The sequence below is a fragment of the Halichoerus grypus genome, chromosome 12 (assembly GCF_964656455.1).
Source record: "Halichoerus grypus chromosome 12, mHalGry1.hap1.1, whole genome shotgun sequence".
Lineage (NCBI taxonomy): Eukaryota > Metazoa > Chordata > Mammalia > Carnivora > Phocidae > Halichoerus > Halichoerus grypus.
In genome coordinates this window covers 92,668,747-92,689,288 of record NC_135723.1, presented here as the reverse complement: position 1 = coordinate 92,689,288, position 20,542 = coordinate 92,668,747, and the positions used below count along the sequence as shown (strand labels likewise).

Below are 20,542 nucleotides of genomic sequence, written 5' to 3'. Positions count from 1 at the left end.
TAAAAGTGGAAATGCCTATTGGCTTCCTTGTACTTTTAGTAGGAGCGTCAGTCTATTAAGTCAATACTGGTTAGCAAAATAAGGTTTCTGGACCAGCAAAACTTGTTCTACAATTTCATTCTAAACATTTTATGTATATTAACTTAATTTTATTATTAACTCTTTGAGGGAGACAAATACCATTATCTCCATCTTTACAAATAAGACAAAAACAGGCAAAGTTGCCCAAAGTCACACAACTAACAAGTAGAGTAGCCGGGATTCCAACGTAGGCCGACTTCAGAGAACTCAACCATCAAAATTAATAAAAAATTGAAAACAAATTATCTTTTTCTCTCCCCTACCCCTTTAAGAATGGCCATTTGAGTATCTGAAGTGTGCTCTGAACAGCCATCCTGAAGAAAAAATATTAAGCCAAGTTTCCTGCTTAGGTTCAAACCTCATAAATAAGCCCAGAGCTCTATAAGCTCTGACTGCTATCTAATGGAAATGTAATAACGCTAGTGGCTACCATTTATTACTTAAAATATTTACTGTGCCATTGCTTACTATTTGCCGAGCCCTGTGCCTTACATATTTTCACACATTGTTCTGTTTAATCCTAGGGGGACTCCTGCTTAGAGAGATGAAGAAACTTGCTCAGAGTCAAAACTACCAGAGCTAAAAATCAAACCAAGTCTTTCTAATTCCAGAATCTGTGCATTTCACTGAAGCTAGTTGGCACTTGTTTAATCTCGTGGCAAGGAACTAGGCTGGGTAGGTCTTGCCTGGCTTATAGCTGTCCCAAGAGCCCAACTGACCCCAGAGTTAGGATATAAAAGGAAATATGAAGAGCAGGTTTTACGTGTCATCCTTGCGCAGGGGCCATGCTAATCTTCTCTGTATTGTTCCGATTTTAGTATATGTGCTGCCGAAGTGAGCACTGAAGAGCAGGTTTTAAACTATCCTCTATGTTCTGGAGGTAGCTCACCTCAAAAGCCACTCCCCAGCCTCTTTGATGGTGTTAGGGTGGGACTTTGGAGGTTGCAGTCAGTAGTTTGGTGCTTTGGGTAAGAAGGTGGACTTTGGATACCTAGGTAAAAACTTTTGTAAGGAAGGAAAACTTTAAATGAATGAATTTCATTACTATAGCCTTCTATCATCCAAGGATAGATGAGAAATCTACTAATTCTTAGGTTGAAAGATCTTTCCCTTTTTACCAACTATTTGTTGCCTTTAGTTCCTATACCAAATTCTTAAAAAAATTGAAGCTGAATGGACTTTTAAAATAAACGTTGCTTGTAGCTTTACCACAATGTATTGGTTTTCGAATAGGTTTTCTGCACAGTTAATAATCAGTAAAAATTTACTGAGATCATGGTGTTGTGGGCAGGCTGTACTTGGTACTGAGAGAATTCTTGAGCTCAATTCAGGATAGAGTATATAAAATAGCTTAATATCAATATGTGGAAATGTGTATCGATAAAATGTCATAGGACTTTCTATGGGTGATCCAGTGAAGAATTTGGAATTTGAGTTGGGCTTTGAAGACTAGATAGTGTGGATTGCTTGGTGAAGAATGGGGAGAGAATTTGAAGCCAGAGGAATATCTAATCAAGTCCACAGGACAGTAAGATCTTAAAGAATTTGGCCACCCACCCTTTCAACAACAAGAGTAGAGAATATAAATGGGAGCATTATCCAAAAGGAAAAAAGAGAATGTTTGGCAGATCCTACGGAATTCTGGTTAGTCATTAATTCAATTCTGTTCTTGTCAAGTGTCCAAAAAAAAAAAAAAAAAAAAGCCAGCTAAGCAACAATTTCAGAAGATTAAGACAATAGAAAGTGCTAAAGTTGTCACTGTCCCACTCACCACTTGGTAATTGGGCTGTTCTTCTATAGATGGAAGCTATTCAGCAAAGGTCAGATTGTCACCCCTATAGAAAACCACCCCCAACACACACACATTTACACACACTGGTCTAATAAACATTGAACATTTTGCTGTTAGGAAAAAGTAGGGCAATTTGTATATGAAGGAAAGTTTTATAAGAGAAATAAAGGGAGTGAGAGAGACTAAAGGGTTGAAAGTGATTCTTACAAATTTTGCTTTCAGAATTCTACATGTTGTGTGTCCTATTATATTTGCTTTTAACGTGCCTGTTAAAGCTATGGTGATTGTAGAATTCTTTTAATGTACGGTGAGGGGTGGGAGAAGTTATCCCTCCCTCTGGGAGAGAAACTGAAATGTATGTGGTAGTTCCGTTTGGTGTCCTTCAAAGACCTGAAATAAACTTCTTGGTTTAGGAACATTTAATTTTCATGTTTAATTTGATTTTTAAAAATTTTATATGATTAAGGAGTTTTTAACATTTACTTATTTATCAATTTACTAAGTTGTCATAAAAAATTAGTTAATGTACCAAATTTACTATTAAATTCTGAAACTTTAAAATAATTGTTGTTAGAATGTTTATAATTGTCAAAACCTGAAGACATCACTAACATTTTAGTATAAGAGATTATATTGTCGTGAGGATGGGGGCTGAAGAGTAGAAGCTAGAGAGAGGAACCAGGGACCTTTGAGGATTATTAGCTAAATTTTGCCCAAAGTGTCCTGAATTAATTTGAATGTTTCTATCCTCTCTCTTCTTCCCTAAGCCTTGTGGAAGTCGTCCTTAATAATATATCTTAGATATTGATAGATGAGTTTATGTTCTATGCTGGTTTAGATTTTCCAGGACACATCTAACATTGCTTTCTTACTTAATTTGGTGTAGCCATCACTTTTTAAGAATGAGGAATGTGGCCATAGTCAAGGTATGACGAGACAAATCTGAGTTTCTGGAAGTGTCAAGTTGGCTTCTGTGACTTTGAGTTTCTCTTCTGGTTGAAGTGCAGCCCTTACTACTGACACCTAATGAACCTCACTTTCAAAGAGAGGCTTGGTTTGGAACTCTCACTGAATACAGAGATAGCTCTCATACATCTCACTTTCTTCTCATGACCCTTTCTTTGCTCCATCTTAGCCTGCTGTTATTACACTTAAACCTTATTTATCACTGTTAAGGAATATACTACCTTGGATATTTCAGATTCTGAACATTCCACTATTTGAGCATAATCTCTGCCCCTTACAGATCACCTGTTCAAGGCCTCCACTGAGTTAGTGTTAGGAATGCATAGAGATCCCTCAGCATCTCACTGTTTTCTCACTACCTCTTCAGTCTTCATGTCCTTTTCGTCCAGCAGCTCGGATCACAGGGTCCATCATTATCTTAACTTCCCTGTGAATATCCTCAGCTCTCTTTCTGGTCTTTGTCCACAAAACTCCAACTCTGGACAGACCCAGCCTCCTCCTTTGGGCCTGTGTTGAACATTGCTGAAAAAATATCACACATCTGTGCAGAAGTAGTTTCACTTGGAATTTATGATCACAGACCTCAGGTGGACTCTCAACCCTGCCTGGCAATGTTACCGTGTTAGTCTTTCATTCTTCAGACCAATGATTTTATACTTTCTTTCCTAGCTCCTTACACCTCACATCTTTCTTTCCCCACACTTTCCATACTCAGGTGATTTTCTCACACCAGACTAAGCTGAGAAAACAGAAACCTTCAGGCTATAGTGTGATGTCCAATTTATCAATTTTTTCCTTTGTTCCTGTTGGGGTTGATACTAATTCAAGGCCACAAAGATTTACTCTTCTGCCTTAAGAGTTTTATAGTTTTTGTTCTTACTTAGTTCTTAGGTGTATGATCCATTTGAGTTAATTTTTGTATATGTGTAAGGTGCGGGTCCAAGTGCAGTCTTTTACATGTGTGTTTGTCTCAGGACTATTTGTTGAAAAGACTATTCTTTCTCCATTGAAGGGTCTTGGCATTGTCGTCGAAAATCAATTGATCTAAATGTGAGGGTTTATTTCTGAGTTCTCAACTCTGTTGCATTCTGTATGTCTCTTCTTTTGCTAGTACCATACAGTCTTGATTACTATAGTTTTGTATGTAAGCTTTGAAATTTGGAAGTTTGGATCCCCTATCCAATGATTTTTTTTTTTTAAGATTTTAATTTATTTATTTGACAGAGACACAGCAAGAGAGGGAACACAAGCAGGGGGAGTGGGAGAGGGAGAAGCAGGCTTCCCGCCGAGCAGGGAGCCCGATGCGGGGCTCAATCCCAGGACCCTGGGATCATGACCTGAGCCGAAGGCAGATGCTTAACGACTGAGCCACCCAGGTGCCCCACCTATCCAGTGATTTTTAACCTTTTCTTTGGGTTGTAGAAACCCTTTTGGGTATAAGAAACTGTGGACCCAGGACATGGTACATAAATGTGTAGAAAATTTTGCCTAGGGCTTATTTTATTGGATTGGAAATTGATAGTCTTTCAGTTAAAAAAAAAAGCTTTTTGGGGCGCCTGGGTGGCTCAGTTGGTTAAGCGTCTGCCTTCAGCTCAGGTCATGATCTCCCTGCTCAGCGGGGAGTCTGCCTCTCCCTCTTCCTCTGCCTCTCCCCCTGCTCTTTCTCTCTCGTTCACTCTGCCTCAAATAAATAAAATATTTTATAAAATTTATTTAAAAAAGCTTTTTAAACAGTATATTCACCTTTTGCTTTCTATGGAAATAAATGAAATAAATTTAAATTGGACAAATAAAAATAAAGCAAGTTTCAGTTCTACTCAAAAGTGAATTGCATTTACTTGATTCAGTTACAGGGATTGAATATTTGAATGGCAGTGTCATGTTATTTTTGACAGCTGGTTTTGGCTTTTTTGTTTTGATTGCAGTGAGCTCTACTCAGATTCTCAAAGACTGCATGGTAGCAAATGTACTGGATGTAGTTCACACATGAAAGGCTTGTTTTGGGATATCCAGATATCGCTAAGATTTTTTTTTTGATATTTTGTTATAGTTGTTAGATTGCTACATTTTAAAGTTTTTGTTTGTTTAATTTTTTTACATGATTGTAAAAATAGAATAGAATTTTATGCTTAAAAGCATTTTAATTATGAAATAACACAAAAACTAGTCTAAAACATAAATCGTCAGCTTAATGAATAATTACAAAACATATAACAACCACCCAGGACCCCAAGACAGACCTTTCCAGATTGCAGCTCCCTAGAGGAAACCATGATCCTACAATTATGATTTCTCTCTTCCCTGCTTTCTTTTTAATTTAATCCCTAAGCACCGTAGTACAGCTTTGCCTGATTTTGAATTTTATGAATAGAGTACACTGTATATATTCTCTCTCTCTCTTTTTTTTTTAACACACTGAACACTCATTTATAGAATTTGTTCATATATTGCATGGGGCTATAGTTCTTTGATTTTTGTATTTGTATGTACTATAACTGTGAGAATTTACTATAATTCATTCACTTTACTGTTGACTCTTACAAATAATGATTCTGTAGCCATTCCTGTGTAGGTAGGTATCCTGGTGCACATGTGCATGAGTTTCTCTAAGACATTTTTACCTAAAGAGAAATTGCTTGGTCATAGAATACAGTTCTTTCGGTTTGTTGCAAATTTGTTTTCTAAAATGGCTGTATTAGATTTACTTCAGCCAGCAGTATATGAAAGTTTCCACTGCTCCACATCACTTCAACATTTGTCATCAGACTTTTTAGTATTAGCCAATCTGGTGGGTGTATTGTGTTATTATATTGCAGTTTTAATTTGTATTTCCCTCAATTGTTAATGAGGTTGCATACCTCACCATGTGTATATTAGCCACTTGGATTTCCTTTTATGATGTGCTTCTTCAAATCTTTTGGCCATTTTTTCTATTGGGTTTTTTTTTTCTTATTATTTGTAAGAATTTATTATATTCTAGATACAGTTCCTTTGGTGGTGATCTGTACTGTCATGTCTTCTTCCATTCTGGTTTATCCTTTCATTCTTTATAGTTTAATGAACAAAAGTTATTTTGGTATGATTGAAATTACCGGGGTTTTTTTTCCCCCTTATGGACAGGACATTTTATATTTTGATTAAGGTAACCCTTCCCAGGGGCGCCTGGGTGGCTCAGTCATTAAGCATCTGCCTTCGGCTCAGGTCATGATCCCAGGGTCCTGGGATCGAGCCAGCATGGGGCTCCCTGCTCTGTGGGAAGCTTGCTTTCCGTCTCTCACTCCCCCTACTTGTGTTCCCTCTCTCGCTGTGTCTCTCTGTCAAATAAATAAATAAAATCTTAAAAAAAAAAAAAGATAACCCTTCCCAGCACAAAGTCATAAAGATATTTTCATATTATCGTTTTTTTTCTTTTTTTCTTTTTTTAAATAGGCTCCACGCCCAGCTCAGAGTCCAACTCTGGGTTCGAACTCATAACTGTGAGATCCAGACCTGAGCTGAGACAGAGTCAGACACTGAGCTGACTGAGCCAACCAGGCGCCCCTATTTTCATATTATCTTTTTACAACCTTTATAGTTTTACTTCCATGTGTTTAGGTTTCTAATCTACTTTGCAATAAATGTTAATGTTGTGAATTAGGTGCCTAATTTCATTTTTTTTCTTCATACAGATATATAAAAGTCTCAGAACCTTATGAATTGAAAAATCTGTCCTTGCTGTGTGCTCTGCAGTGCCTATGTAATACATAAATGTCCACATGTGCATGAGTCTGCTTTTGAGCTCTTGTATCTTTTCCATAGTGCCTTAATTCCTATAACTTTACAATAAATCTTGATACTGGTAGAGTATATGTAAGAATGCCTTACATATTCTTGGCCCTTTATATTTCCATATCAATTTTAGAATCAGCTTATCAGGTTCCATAGATTTTGATTGGGATTAAATTGAATCTGTGAATCACTTTGCAGAGAATTAATATCTTTACATTATTGAACTTCAAATCCATGATCATGATGTATATCTTCATTCATTTGCATCTCTTTAAAGTCACTTAATAACGTTTTGTAATTTAAAGAGGTCTTGCATAGTTTTTGTTCAGTTCCAGTGTACTCGACATTTAAAAAAATTTTATTTATTTATTGAGTGCTAGTCTGGGGAAGATTTGGCGGGGTAGGGGGTGTGGTGGAGAGGGAGAATCTCAAGCAGACTCCACACTGACCGCGGAGCCTGACGCAGGGCTTGTTCTCACGACTCTGAGATCATGACCTGAGCTGAAATCAAGAGTCCGATGGTGTCTTTGGTGCCCCTTGACATTTTTTATTCAACTGTACATGGTGTTCTTTTTCGTTGTTTAGCTTTATGTTGTTTGTATATGGAAATGTGATTACCTTTTATGTGCTGATGCTATATGTAGCAACCTTTTTATTGATTATCATTTATCTGTAGATTCTTTTGAGTTTTCTGCACATGTAGGCATAGTATTTGCAAATGACAGCTTTTTTTTCTTTTCTAATTCCTATACCTTTTAATTTTTTTTTTTTTAAAGATTTTATTTATTCATTTGACAGAGAGACAGCGAGAGAGGGGGAGTGGGAGAGGGAGAAGCAGGCTTCCCGCCAAGCAGGGAGCCTGATGCGGGGCTCTATCCCAGGACTCTGGGATCACGACCTGAGCTGAAGGCAGACGCTTAACGACTGAGCCACCCAGGCGCCCCTCTTTTTCTTATTTTACTATACCAGCTAGTGTTCAGTAGAACTGGTAACATCAGACATTCTTTTGTTCTTCATCTCAGAGAGACCAATTTCATGTCATTTGCATAGGATTTTTTAGAAGCACCCTTTAACAGATTATAAAAGTGTCCTTCCAGTCTTAATTTTCTAAGAGGTTTTGTTTGCTTTTTAATCATAAGTAAATGTTGAATTTTGTCAAGTACTTGTCCTGTATCTTTTTAAATGGTCATAAGACCTTTTCTTTTAATCTGTTAATGTAGCATATTTCACTGATTAAACTTTTTAGAGTTAAAAACCACCTTGCATTCCTGAGATAGATCAAACTTGCTATTTGCATCTTTGCTCATAAATGAGAGTGGCTTGTAATTTTCCTTTCTTGTATCATCCTTTCCGAGTTTTAGTATCAGGCTATGCTATCCTAAAATGAGTTAGGGAGTAAGTCTTTTTGTTCTATTCTCTGGTGCAAGTTTTATATAGTATTAGAATTACTTCTTGAGTATATCTGGGACTGGGATATTTGTGTGTGTTGGGGGGACAATTTTAAAAATTACGAAGTAACAGTTACAAGAGTATTCAGATACTCTGTTTCTTTGTGATTCAGGGTTGCCTATCTTATCTATATTTTCTAGTCTCTTAGCATAAAATTGTTCATAATACTCTTTTTACCTTTAATGTCTATAGAATCTGTAGTTCTGTACTTTTTTTCATTCCCAGTATTGGTTATTCATGTCTTATCTCTTCAGTTCGCTAGAGAGGTTTGCCAATTCTGTGTTTTCAAAGAATTTTTGGCTTTGGTGCTCTGTTGCATGGTTTGTTTTCTGTGTCATCAGTTCAGCTTTTTTATTCGTTCTGTGTTTTTAAGGTTTATTTTGCTGTTCTTTTTGTAACTTCTTCAGGTAAATGTTTATTAGCTTACTGATTTCAGCCTTTTTTTCTAATACATGCATTTAAAGCTGTACATTTCTGTTTGTAAGTTCTGCATCCCACAGTTTTGGTATGCAGCATTTTTACTAGTGCTCATTTCTAGATAATTTTCAGTGTTTCATTATGATGTATCTGTTGACTCATGGGTTATTTAGCAGTTTATTTCTTAATTTCTAAATACGTGAAGATTTTCCATTTAACTTTTTGTCATTAATTTCTGTCTTAATTGAACTGTGGCCAGAGAGTTCTGGATTTCAGACCTTCAAAATTTGACTGTGGCCCAGTGTATGGTTGCTTGTTATGAATGGTCCATATATGCTGGAAAGAATATGTGTTCTGTAGATATTGGGTATATTATTCCATAAATGTCCATTAGGCCATGTTTTTTATTTTTTATTATTTTTATTTTTTTAAGATTTATTTATTTATTTGAGAGAGAGAGGGAGAGAGAGTGCATGTGAGTTGGGGGAGGGGCAGAGGGAACAAATCTTCAAGCCGACTCTCCCCTGAGTGTGGAGCTCAGTGGTGGGCTCAATCCCACAAACCATGTGATCATGACCTAAGCTCTGAAACCAACAGTCGGACGCTCAACCGACTGAGCCACCCACGTGTCTCTAGGCCATGTTTTTTAATCCTGAAGTTCAAAACGTGTGTATTTCATAGATTTTTGTTTTACCTGCTTATTCTGTCAGATACTGAGAGAGTTGTTAAAATCTCTTGCTACAGTTGTTCCTGTTGTATCCTCCTGGGAAATTGAAATTTTTAAACTGAATATGTATATCTCATATTTTTTACTTTAGATTTTCTGTTGCGGGGCGCCTGGGTGGCTCAGTCGTTAAGCGTCTGCCTTCAGCTCAGGTCATGATCCCAGGGTCCTGGGATCGAGCCCCGCATCGGGCTCCCTGCTCGGCGGGGAGCCTGCTTCTCCTCTCCCACTCCCCCTGCTTGTGTTCCCTCTCTCTCTGTCTCTCTCTGTCAAATAAATAAATAAATAAATCTTAAAAAAAAAATAGATTTTCTGTTGCTTAATATAGCTGTACTTTTTTTTTTTTTTTTTACTATTTGCCCATCCTATTACTTTCAGTCTTTCTGTGTCCTTGTTTTATGTGTGTCTCTTATAACCAGTGAATTGTAGTGTTTATTAAGTCCAACCAGGTGATCTGTATCTTTTAACTGGAGCAGGTTAATCAATTTGCATATGATATAATTACATACTTACATATTTGAATTTATACCTCCATTTTATTTTAGTCTTTCCATTTCTTTTTCTCTTTTTTTCCCCTCCTTTTTTTGAATTGATTTTTAAAATAAATTCTTTGTCCTTACCCTGGTAATAGTATGGAAGTTACACTTTCTATTTCCCTTTTTTCAGTTGTCTCCTGAGAGATTCTAGTAGGCATTCTTACTACAGAAGCCCAGTGTTAATCATTACCTTTCCTCTCCTTCCAGGATCAGTGCATTAGGACCCTGTAACTCCATTTGTTCTCTTCAGTTTAGTGCTTTATGTATCTTTAAATCTCACATGACATTATTTCATGTAGGGAATATCCATGTAAATTTACCCATATATTTATTTATTTTTTTTTTAAGCTTTTCACTTTTTTCTTGCATTACACCTCTCTGTGATAATCTTTTTGCCAGCAGTATGTCCCTTGCATTTCCTTTATTGTGGGTTAGCTGGACGTGAGCTCTCAGTTTTTGGTTGACTACAAATACTTCTCCCCTTGCCTTCTTGAAACATACTTTAACTGAATAGTGAATGCTAGGTTAATAGAATGCTAAGATAGGGGATAGGAGTGGGAAGGAGGGGAGAGAGAGAGGAGAGAGAGAGAGAGCATGAGTGAGCGGGGCAGAGAGAATCTCAAGCAGACTCCATGCTGAGCGTGGAGCCTAATGTGGGGCTTGCCTGGAGGCTTGATGTGGGACTCTTCTCAGGGCTTGATCTCATGACCCCAAGATCATGACCCTGAGATCTTGATCTGAGCCAGAACTAAGAGTTGGATGCTTAACTGACTGCACCACCCAGGTGCCCCTGGTGTCTCAGAATTCTAAGGACACTAATCCTGTTGTATCAAGGCCCCACCTTTATGACCTCGTTCAGTGTTAATTACTTCCTTAGAGGCCCTATCTCCAAATATAGCCACACTGATGGGGTTACAGCTTCAACATGTGAATTTGGGGGGGGGGGTGCAAACAATGAGTCCACATACTAGGTGGCATTTACATAATGGTTGAGGGTCTTATGGCTTATAATTATATTACTTCTGATGTCTCTACTGTTGATAATAGTGAATCACTTTCCATGTATTTGGGCATATTCTCCCCCATAATTATTTAGCAAGTGTATAGGGAAGAGAATAAAATTTATCTTTGCATATGTTTCTGTAATCTACAGAATTTGTTGGTGAGGTTGTTGTACACTTCCCAGCTAAATTCTAACCATCTATTGTAGTTTAGTAAAGATTTTCAACTTATTTACATATTGACTTTGTTTTTCTTTATCGTAGCTGTGTTGGTGTAGAAGAACATCATGCTGTTGACATTGACCTTTATCACTGTCCCAACTGTGCAGTTCTACATGGTTCCTCCTTGAGTAAGTATTAGAAACTTAAAAACCGAAGTTTAGAATTCAATGTGTACATGACAATATTTTAATAATAACTTTGACTAGTTATGTTACACCCACCAGGAACTATAGGGAATATTTTTCTGAAGATACTGAGAATACAGTTTCTGTCTGAATTATTGAATAACATTTAATAAGTCAAGAAGATAAAATGAAAAAAATACTGGGTTTTTTTTCCCTTTAAAGATTTATCTATCTATTTTAGAGAGCGAGTGGGAGAAAAAGCGAGTGTGTGTGAGTGGTGGGGGACAGAGGAGAGGGAGAGGAAGAGAATCTCAAGCAGACTCCCCACTGAGCATGGACCCCGACATGGGGCTTGATCCCATGACCCTAGATCACGACCTGAGCCGAAATCAAAAGTTAGATGTTTAACCGCTTAACCCAGGTGCCCCCAAAATACTATAACTTTTAATTGCCAGTGCAAAGCCCCCAAACTTAAGGACATATATTCAAAGTTTCAATTTGAGAAGTGTGGAAAAGTAAAATATTCTGATTCTGGAAACTGATTTCAAATGTTTTTATCTTTTTATAAATTAAAAAAACCTTTCAGTAATATTTGGGACAGTGTACAGGATAAGACTTTAATGCACACACATGCATTATATTTTTAGGGGGAAATTCGGGTATCAATATGCTGAAATGTTATTCTATTTTCTGAATTTGGTCATCGATTTGAGTATGGCCTAGAGTCCTGCCCAGTTTGAAACCACACCCCTGTCCCAGTCCCATTCTGAGGAAGGCAGAGGCCAGAGCAAGTGTCTGCCTACACTCTTCTGTCTGAGGGGCAGGGTGCAGGCCGGGAAATTCATGTGCCCTCTGGGGTGTACCAATATCACACATAAAATGATATTTATCCCTAGCCTTTTACAGATGCTTCAGAAGAATAGATTGGAGTGTTAATTGTGCAGATAGAAAGTAGGGATAACGTTTAAAAAAGCTTTGAAGGATGTTGTAACTTTCTTTTTAAAAAAAATTTAGACTGCAAGCTAGCATTTTTGTGTTCATTAAAACTAAAGGGAAAAACTATAGATTTAGTCATAGGAACCTTTTCCTGAACATACTTTGATACACATTTGGGTGAGATGTAGGTGACCTATACAACCTCTTTTATTTTATTATCATTAAAAAAAATTTTTTTTTTTGAGAGGAAGAGAGAGAGTCTTAAGCAGGCTCCATGCCCAGCAGAGAACCTGACGCGGGGCTCAATCTCATAACCCTGAGATCAAGACCTGAGCTGAGATAGAATCAGACTCCTAACTGACTGAGCCACCTAGGAGTCCCCCTAGTACTTTTTTTTTTAGATAGAAATTTTTATCTGAGGTTGTGGGGAAGTAATTCTGTAAAAGAGACTTACTAGCAACTGACTGTTGATCTGTTAGAAATATTAATAATTTACCTAATTTCTTTGTAAGAGATTTAGAAATTCAAGCTATAAGAATACATCAAAATATTACATTAAATTTCATAATATGTTACAATACAGGTTATCCATTTTATTAGTTACACAGTATAAAATTTGAGGTTAGCAAATTGGTAGAATTGTTAGTGTAATTGCCCAGTTTATTGTCATAAATGTTTTTAAAGGTTCTTCTTTTGTGTAGCAGTGAAATATGTGGTATATAACTTGGAATAATTATTGACCAAGTGTAATTCTTGGAGGAAATAAATAATACTGGGTTGTTACCGCAAGAAAGGAAACAGAACTAAAATTTATAGCAGTTTTAGTTTAGAATTTATGTAATCCCCAAATGAAATAATTTGAATTTAATTTCTATGAAATATTATGTGGGTTACTGTGAGATGGAACAGTGTCGTGTTTAAAACAGTCTGATACGTGATGCATTCTGTTTTCTGTTTTTCCTATATGATTTAATTTTTTAAAAAGCTTGTCATGCTCACTAAATTGATTTCATAATCCATAATGGATCACAACCTGCACTTTGAATAATGGTGCTTCAGAGAGAAGCTTGACTATTGTGTGGCCCTTCATATGCTTCTCTTGCTTGAATAACATAAGATCAGGAATTGGTTATTTTCTGGGCAAAAGTCCAACACTAAATACCCACAGGAAAATGTCCAAGATCCAGTAATTTATTTTATCTTGATTTAAGGCTCACCTCCCTACCTCTCACCCTCCACCCTCAACTTGGGTCATTCCTTTTGGCCCCTTTCCCTCTGCTATTAAGCCTCCCTTGCTTGCCACCTAGGGCTTCCTGTTCTCTCAGAGTTCCCAGGAACCCTTATTGTAGATACTATTTAGGCAGTATAATATTCACTTGGTTGGTAAATTTAGATTTCACCTTTTTAATGGGAGTTAAGAACTCTATTCAAGGGCAAGTATCAAAAAAGCCCCATACTTACACACATACCTCAATGTTCCTCAGGCAAATGGAATCCAAACTCAAAATTTTCTCTCCCTATGACCACTACTAGAATATTCCTTCCTTTAAGAAATTCAGTCAGCTTCTTGCAGTGGCTGATTTTATGTGTTGAGCATGTTGGCCTAACAGGACACTTGTAGCCTTCTGTTAACATTATGCAAATCTGCTCATTGAAAAGGAAAGAGAAGTAATTGGAAGCTTATTGGATGCCCCAGAAACTATGCCAAGAAGTACTTGACCTATGTTATTTCCTTTGATATTTGTAACACGTTGAGGTGAGAAAAATGATCTAACTAGCTCTTTCATGCAGTTATTTGGCAGAGCTGGAGTTTGAGCCCATAGCTGTCCAATCCCAAATCTATTCTAATTCTAATCTATTCTGCCAAAATGAAAATTAAAACAATGTAATATCGTAGTTTACTTATCAAATGGGTAACTTTTCTTTCTCTTTTTTTAATTTAAATTTAAATTAAACTGAATTTTTTAAAGATTTATGAATTTATTTGAGAGAGAGAGAACATGTGCAAGCAGGGGGAGGGGCTGAGGGAGAGGGAGACAAGCAGACCTCCCTGCTGAGCAGGGAGCCTGATGCAGGGCTCGATCCTAAGGCCCCCAGATCATTACCTGAGCTGAAATCAAGAGTCAGATGCTCAACCGACTAAGCCACCCAGGCACCCATCTTTTTTTTTTTTTTTTTTTTTTTTTAATGATGATGCTCACTGTTGACTCAGGGCTATAAAATAGGCTGCTTATATATACTGGTAAGAATGTGAGTTACCTACCACTTCTTTGGAGGCGGTTTTGCAATATGTAGCAAGTATCTTAAAAATATTGAGTCTTTCTTCTAGCATTTTTAGGAATTTATCCTGAGGAATTAATGAAGGAAACAGATTTATGTATATGAATATTAATCTCAACTTTGTTTGAAGAAAGATTCAGGATGAGCTAAGTGCTTAAGACTCAGAAAAAGGATTATAAAGTGATGCATCTATATCTATGTCTTAAAATTCTAGGCTGCTTTTAAATTGCTTTTGAATATTTAATAAGGAGAAAAATGCTCATGATAGAATAAGAAAGGTAAGCAGGATGAACATCATGATCCCAGTTGAAAATAAAATGGGATTATGTATCTATATATATGTAGAACGGAAGCCTGGAATGAAACACCCTTGAATTTTACAAGTGATTTTAAATGAGAAAAAATAACACACGAAGGGTGCCTTAATGGCATTTTCTAGGAAGGTTGCTTTGTGATTCTCAGTTTTTCTCATGAGACTTCTAAAAAATGGGATTTACTCTTTTCCATATTGAGGGTTTGACTGCCATGAATTATTTTGAGAATCTTGTTTTAAACCCTCAGATATGAATAAGCCCAGTTTCCTCCGTTATTGATTTAGTGTGACTTCTCCTTATCCATATGAGGATCCAGTGTAATTTTATTATTATGATCTTTTAGGGTGAAGGTTTGGAATAACTTAGACTCATAGAATTGCCCCTGCCCCATGTTTTACTAGAAAAATGTTCAAACATATGGGAAGAGTTGAAAGACTTTTGTAGGGAGTACCTCCAAACTCACCATGTAGACTCTACTATTAATATTTTACATTATTTGCTTTACCACACAGTCTGTGTAACTGTCCCACTATCTATTTGTGTATCTATCCATCTTATTTTTTGATGCATTCTAAGCTAGTTGTAGACTTTAGTACATTTCCCAGAGTCATGAAGGTTTTAGCCTTAAGAGTGATTTTTTTTTTTTTTAAGATTTTATTTATTTGTTAGAGAGTAGAGAGAGCACAAACAGGTGGAGGGGCAGAGGGAGAGGGAGAAGCAGGCTCCCCAATGAGCAAGGAGCCTGATGTGGAACTCAGTCCCAGGACCCTGGGATCATGACCTGAGCCGAAGGCAGACGCTTAACCATCTGAGCCACCCAGGAGTCCCTTAAGAGTGATTTTCAAACTTAAGAAAAGATATAAAACTGACATCTTACATTGCTAACACACGAAAGGGCTGTAGGTGGTGCTGCCCTGGTGGAAAGCAGAATGAGATCCAGAGTTTCTTTTGTGGCCTCTTCCCCATCTTCCCCTTTATTAAGGGTTCCTCAGCATGGTTTGAAATATAGCACTCCTAAAAAAAAAAAGAAAGGGAGGAGGGAGGGAGGAAGGAAGGAAGGAAGACAGCACTCCTACCTTCATTACCATTTGAGGAAACGACCCAGACGTGTCACATGACTTGCCCAAGGTTGCAGAGTAAGTTATGGCTGAACTAGGAGTCCAGTCCAAGTCTCCTGATGTTGATTGCCATAACTCTTCAAGATTGTAGCCGCCCAGAGCTGTAGAATCACAGGATCTGAGCATTAGAACTAATCATAAAGTTATTTGTTCCGTCATTCCTCCTTCCTTTAATTATGAGGAAGCCACCTGCTCTTCTTTTGTGGCAGTGTAAGCCTACTTATTTTGGGGATAGATCTTGACATAAAAGAGAAGGGAACTGTGCTGTTAAAATAGATTTCTGCTGTGGGATCAATGACTTGGATGATTCATAAAAATCATACTATGACTTCATGGTCTAGTGAAAATCATGATTTAAAATAATTGTGATATTTTATAATATGTGTAAGTGTGGATATTGTAATGGGCTCCATCTGCTAATTTGAATTTGCTGATTTAAAATTTTTTTGAAATAAAAAGTAGATTTAAAAACAGTTTTTAATGCTCTCTTTTCAAAATTTTATTTAAATTCTACTTAGTTAACATACAAGAGTAGATTTTTAAAAATTCACAGTTAATCGCCTATAATTGTGGCATTACACAAAGTAAAATTTACTGCTTTAGCCTGGAAATGAATTAAAAAGGGAGTGTTTTTTTGCACTTACAGTTGTTATTATTTCTGATCATATAGAATATACTTTTTAGGAAGTACGTGGTATCACCAGTTATCACAACTGTTTTCTTTTTTTAATCTCCTAAAAACTCAGTGAAAAAGAGGAGGAACTGGCACAGACATGACTACACGGAAGTTGATGACGGCTCCAAACCAGTGCAGGCTGGGACCAGGACTTTTGTGAAGCAATTACGTTCTCGAGTCTTCCCAAGGTATGGAAACTTGTTCTCACCAAAGAAAATTTGAGAATGTTACCTAATAAAGTGGCATCATCTAAAGCAATGTTTTCAAACTCCAGGTTGCCACCCATTCTCAGCTTTTTACTCTTGTTTTTTTCATGAAATAGAAACTAGTGGCGCATCGTAAGTAATAGGAGTAAATAAGCACAGTTTCATGGACCTGTTGTGTTATACATATGTGTACGGGGGCGCCTTGTAAAAATACATTAACTGTGGATCTCTGTCCAGAAAATTTGAAATATGCTCACCTAAGGCAGTTGTCTCCAGGATTGGGCTCCCCGTCATGTGCAACAGCTGCTTGTCTTCCCCTTTGACCTCACCTGTTCGGATTTTCAAACCCTGTTTTTTTCTTGTGTTGTTTTCGTATCTCTCTCTCCACTCTGGGTCTGTCAGAGGTACCCATACCCATTGCTCAGCCTCTCTGGTGGCAGCAGGACTGGGCTTTTTGATTTTTAAAAGATAATGGGAAGTGTTTGACTTCTCTGTGGCTCAGAGAGAGTCAAAAGTATTACACAGCATTTAATCATGCTAATTTAGATCATTTCCTGCTCGCTGCCTGACATCTATTTAAAGTGATAATGCTTAATAGCCTTTTACACAAGATCATATCCAGGCTTGTTAAAGAGGGGAAGCACAATTTAAATTTAAATCTCAACATCACATGCAGCCTATTAAGGAATTATTTCAGATCCTGTAACTATTAAACCCTTGCTATTTCTTCACAGTCTAACATTCCTGTCTATCCCTCTCCCCCTTAATCCTTAAACAGAAACATATAATTGATACGCACATAGTGTTGTCTCCCTCAGGTCTGCTGAGCTTTCCGCAGTGGTTTCCACATGACTTCTGTGATATTAAAGGTCTTTGTCTCAAATACTCTCTTTTATCAGTTTCAAAGTGGTTGGAAGAATGTTTGTTTTCCTGGATTGGTTTGGAGCCTAGGGCCAGAGTTTTCAGCCTGGGTCTATGAACTGGCTTCAGAGAGGCTTGTGAGTTTCTTAAACCTGTATAAAGTGTTTAGTGTCAATATGTGAATGTGCATTTTTCAGGAAGAGGAGCCGTGGCTTTTATTTTTTTCAAATAGGCTTGTGACCTGAAAGAACAGTGTTAAAAACGCTGGCCTGGGGCTGCCTGTGGCCTCTGTACCAAAGTAATAACCGCGGAGAGCAGGTTATAGGGGTGGTCACAAATGTCTAAACTCTAATTACCGCTAATCTAAGGTTTTTGGTTTTATTTTGTTTAACTCCATAAACCTTCACATCATTTAAAACCATATATAGAGTGACAGTAATTAATTAAATTACACATACTTGATGTGATTAACACAGAAGTGTATAAAATAAAGTGAACGGGTTATCTCACCTCCCCCCTCTCATTTTAAACTTAGGGTGAGCCTTTGAGACATTTTTCTACATAAATGATTACATTTAAAGTATTTATGTATATAAATGTGTAGATGTGTGTGTGTATATATATATGCATCTAATTTTAAAAAAAATAAAATGGGGTTATGTTCTGCATATGATGTGCAACTTGCTTTTTTTATTCTATTTCATCGGTATCTTGCCCTGTGTATACAAAAATTTACCTCCCTCCTTAACTGCTGTGTAGTATGCAGTTGTGTATATTCACCATAATTTACTTAACCATCCCTCTATGGTGTATGTTTAGTTTGTCTCCAATTCTTTTCTCTTGCAAATAATGATGTACCTATATTTTTAAGCACTTGTATTTATATATTTTTGATCAACAGGTTAAGTAAAACACCACAAACATTAAAGATCAAGAAGTACAAGTGATTTGAAATTCTCCCTCAGATTGGAGTTGAGGGAATTGTTTGATTCTCAGAGTTTGGGTAAAGAGGACAACTGGGAGATGCTTGTGGGGAAACTAAAAGGCAGTACAGAACTCAATGAGTCAGATGAAGGAGATCTAAACCCTTCAAATATAAGACTATCCAGAAAAAGTCTGTCTCATTTTGGGGAGCTTCAAACTGACCTTTTCTTATTGAGAGGGTGGACAGATCAGAACCCAATAATTCAGAGAACCAGTATCTCTTGTCTTCTTGATGCCAAGGCTGCAGGTGACAGCAAGACAGTTAAGGTCTGATTGTGTAAATGGCAACTGTTGTGTTTTAACCTGTAAAGCAAGTGTTGTTCTTTTTTGAAGGTATAATAGCTGCATTCTGAGCAATTGGGAGATAAAATCTAGAACATCCCCATTTAAAGGGATCTTTGGTTTATGGTTAGAGGACAATGGAAAGGGACAAACCACACTTAAGTATGATGCTTATGACGTGTTACTCATGAGAGTGGGCAGCTGGGGTTGAGAATCCCTTTTTAAAAAGTGGCTTAAGGTGACCACTTGCTGAAACTTACGAAATACTGGTTGTAACAGATAAATTGGGAGTTCATTTTCGACATTTGTCTCAGTGGACGGGGACCATGGGAGCTAGCCATCCTCTGTTGTGCAAGACAACAGTGAATTGTTCTGTGTCCATGAGACTTTGAAATGTCTAACAAATATTTGTGTAAAATTTTATAGCCAGATAGAATCTTCTCTGTTTTACTTATCCTGACACCAGGTTTTATTCTAATGTGCCCCCTTACCTTTTGCTCTTCTGATTTCCTGCACAACTTGTATTTAGTGCCTTCTGATCTAGTTACTTCTCTTAAATTCAGTCACTCATTACAACAAGTTGTAATCATTCTATTATTATATTATCTCTTCTAGTGTAGTTATCTAAACATTTACATATTGAAATATATATTTTGCTCTAAACTAATTTTTTCTCTTGTTTTGGTGAAGGCATTTAATATAATACATATATATTTTTCCAATTGTATGTATTGAAGTAATTATCTATGACTTTTACTTTAGGATAGTAAAAGGGACTTGATAAACCATTTGTTCTAGAAAGGAGAATCAGGTATGATAGGTTGAGAACTGCTGATATAGACAATAATATAGTATATGAGTTAACCCATTACCAGACTATTTTTCTTAAAGTGAACTTTCCAACAAAGATGACGTTTTACTCTTATGTTTTCCTTAGTGCCGATGAAATCATTGTAAAGATGCATGGCAGCCAGCTGACACAAAGATACCTGGAGAAACATGGATTTGAAGTTCCTATTATGGTCCCCAAATTAGATGATCTAGGACTCAGGCTCCCTCCACCTACTTTTTCTGTCATGGATGTGGAACGCTATGTAGGTACGCACTTGATTCCTTTAAATACTTGGGAAAATGGTGGTAAAAGTAGTAGTAGTATTGTTCTAATTACATTAGAAGTTGAGTGAGGAGATGTTAGTTTAGTTTTATGGGTCAGGGATAGTGAAATTCAGTATCACCTAGGTCGAAAACTGTTTCTTCTGAGCAGACCTACAATTGTCAGAAAAAGAGAATGAAACACCTGATCTGTTCTTATTTATTCAACCTCATCCTGCCACTTTTTTTGTTATCATCAAATTTTCTGGTACTTGCTTAGGAGAAATAGTTGCTGAGGCGTAACTACAGATACCAGGAGGAAGACACTGGGAAATTGGACTGGTTCTAGGACTCTGTAGCATTCAGGAGCAGGATCATTGACCTCTGGTACCTAGAGAAAGGCTGGAAAAAAGAGGAGACCATGTTCAGCCGTTTCTATATTCATGACTTGATGATATTGCCACTTCATGGTGTCTGGACTCAGTGTGTGATTTTGAGGCCCAGAAAGGTATAAGAAACAAGGGGGAAAACCATTTCTCTGTTGCAGTCTTCTTGACATTTTCAGTCATTTTGTTCGTTCTCATCATGGTATCTATAGATAAAACTGACTATATGTAGATCTCATTCCATGTCAGCTATAGATAGAGATTTTTTTTGAGGATTAGATCTCAAATCGACCTTGACTCCGAACTGTACATTTACTGCAGTGCAT

At 37.0% G+C, this 20,542-nt stretch overlaps 1 protein-coding gene and 1 non-coding gene across 2 annotated transcripts in view; one reads left to right on the top strand and one right to left on the bottom strand.

Moving 5' to 3' along the window:
- Nucleotides 1–20,542, top strand: part of KDM7A (lysine demethylase 7A) — an 84,061-nt gene that overhangs the window by 27,179 nt on the left and 36,340 nt on the right. Inside the window, exons 2-4 of the mRNA XM_078059636.1 lie at nucleotides 10,999–11,084; nucleotides 16,476–16,593; nucleotides 19,676–19,836. Of these exons, the coding sequence (XP_077915762.1) occupies nucleotides 10,999–11,084; nucleotides 16,476–16,593; nucleotides 19,676–19,836 (365 nt within the window). The remainder of the gene's footprint in view (nucleotides 1–10,998; nucleotides 11,085–16,475; nucleotides 16,594–19,675; nucleotides 19,837–20,542) is intronic.
- LOC118547753 (U6 spliceosomal RNA) lies at nucleotides 823–923 on the bottom strand. Its single transcript, XR_004923252.1, has one exon. It is a non-coding gene; the product is annotated as a U6 spliceosomal RNA (small nuclear RNA).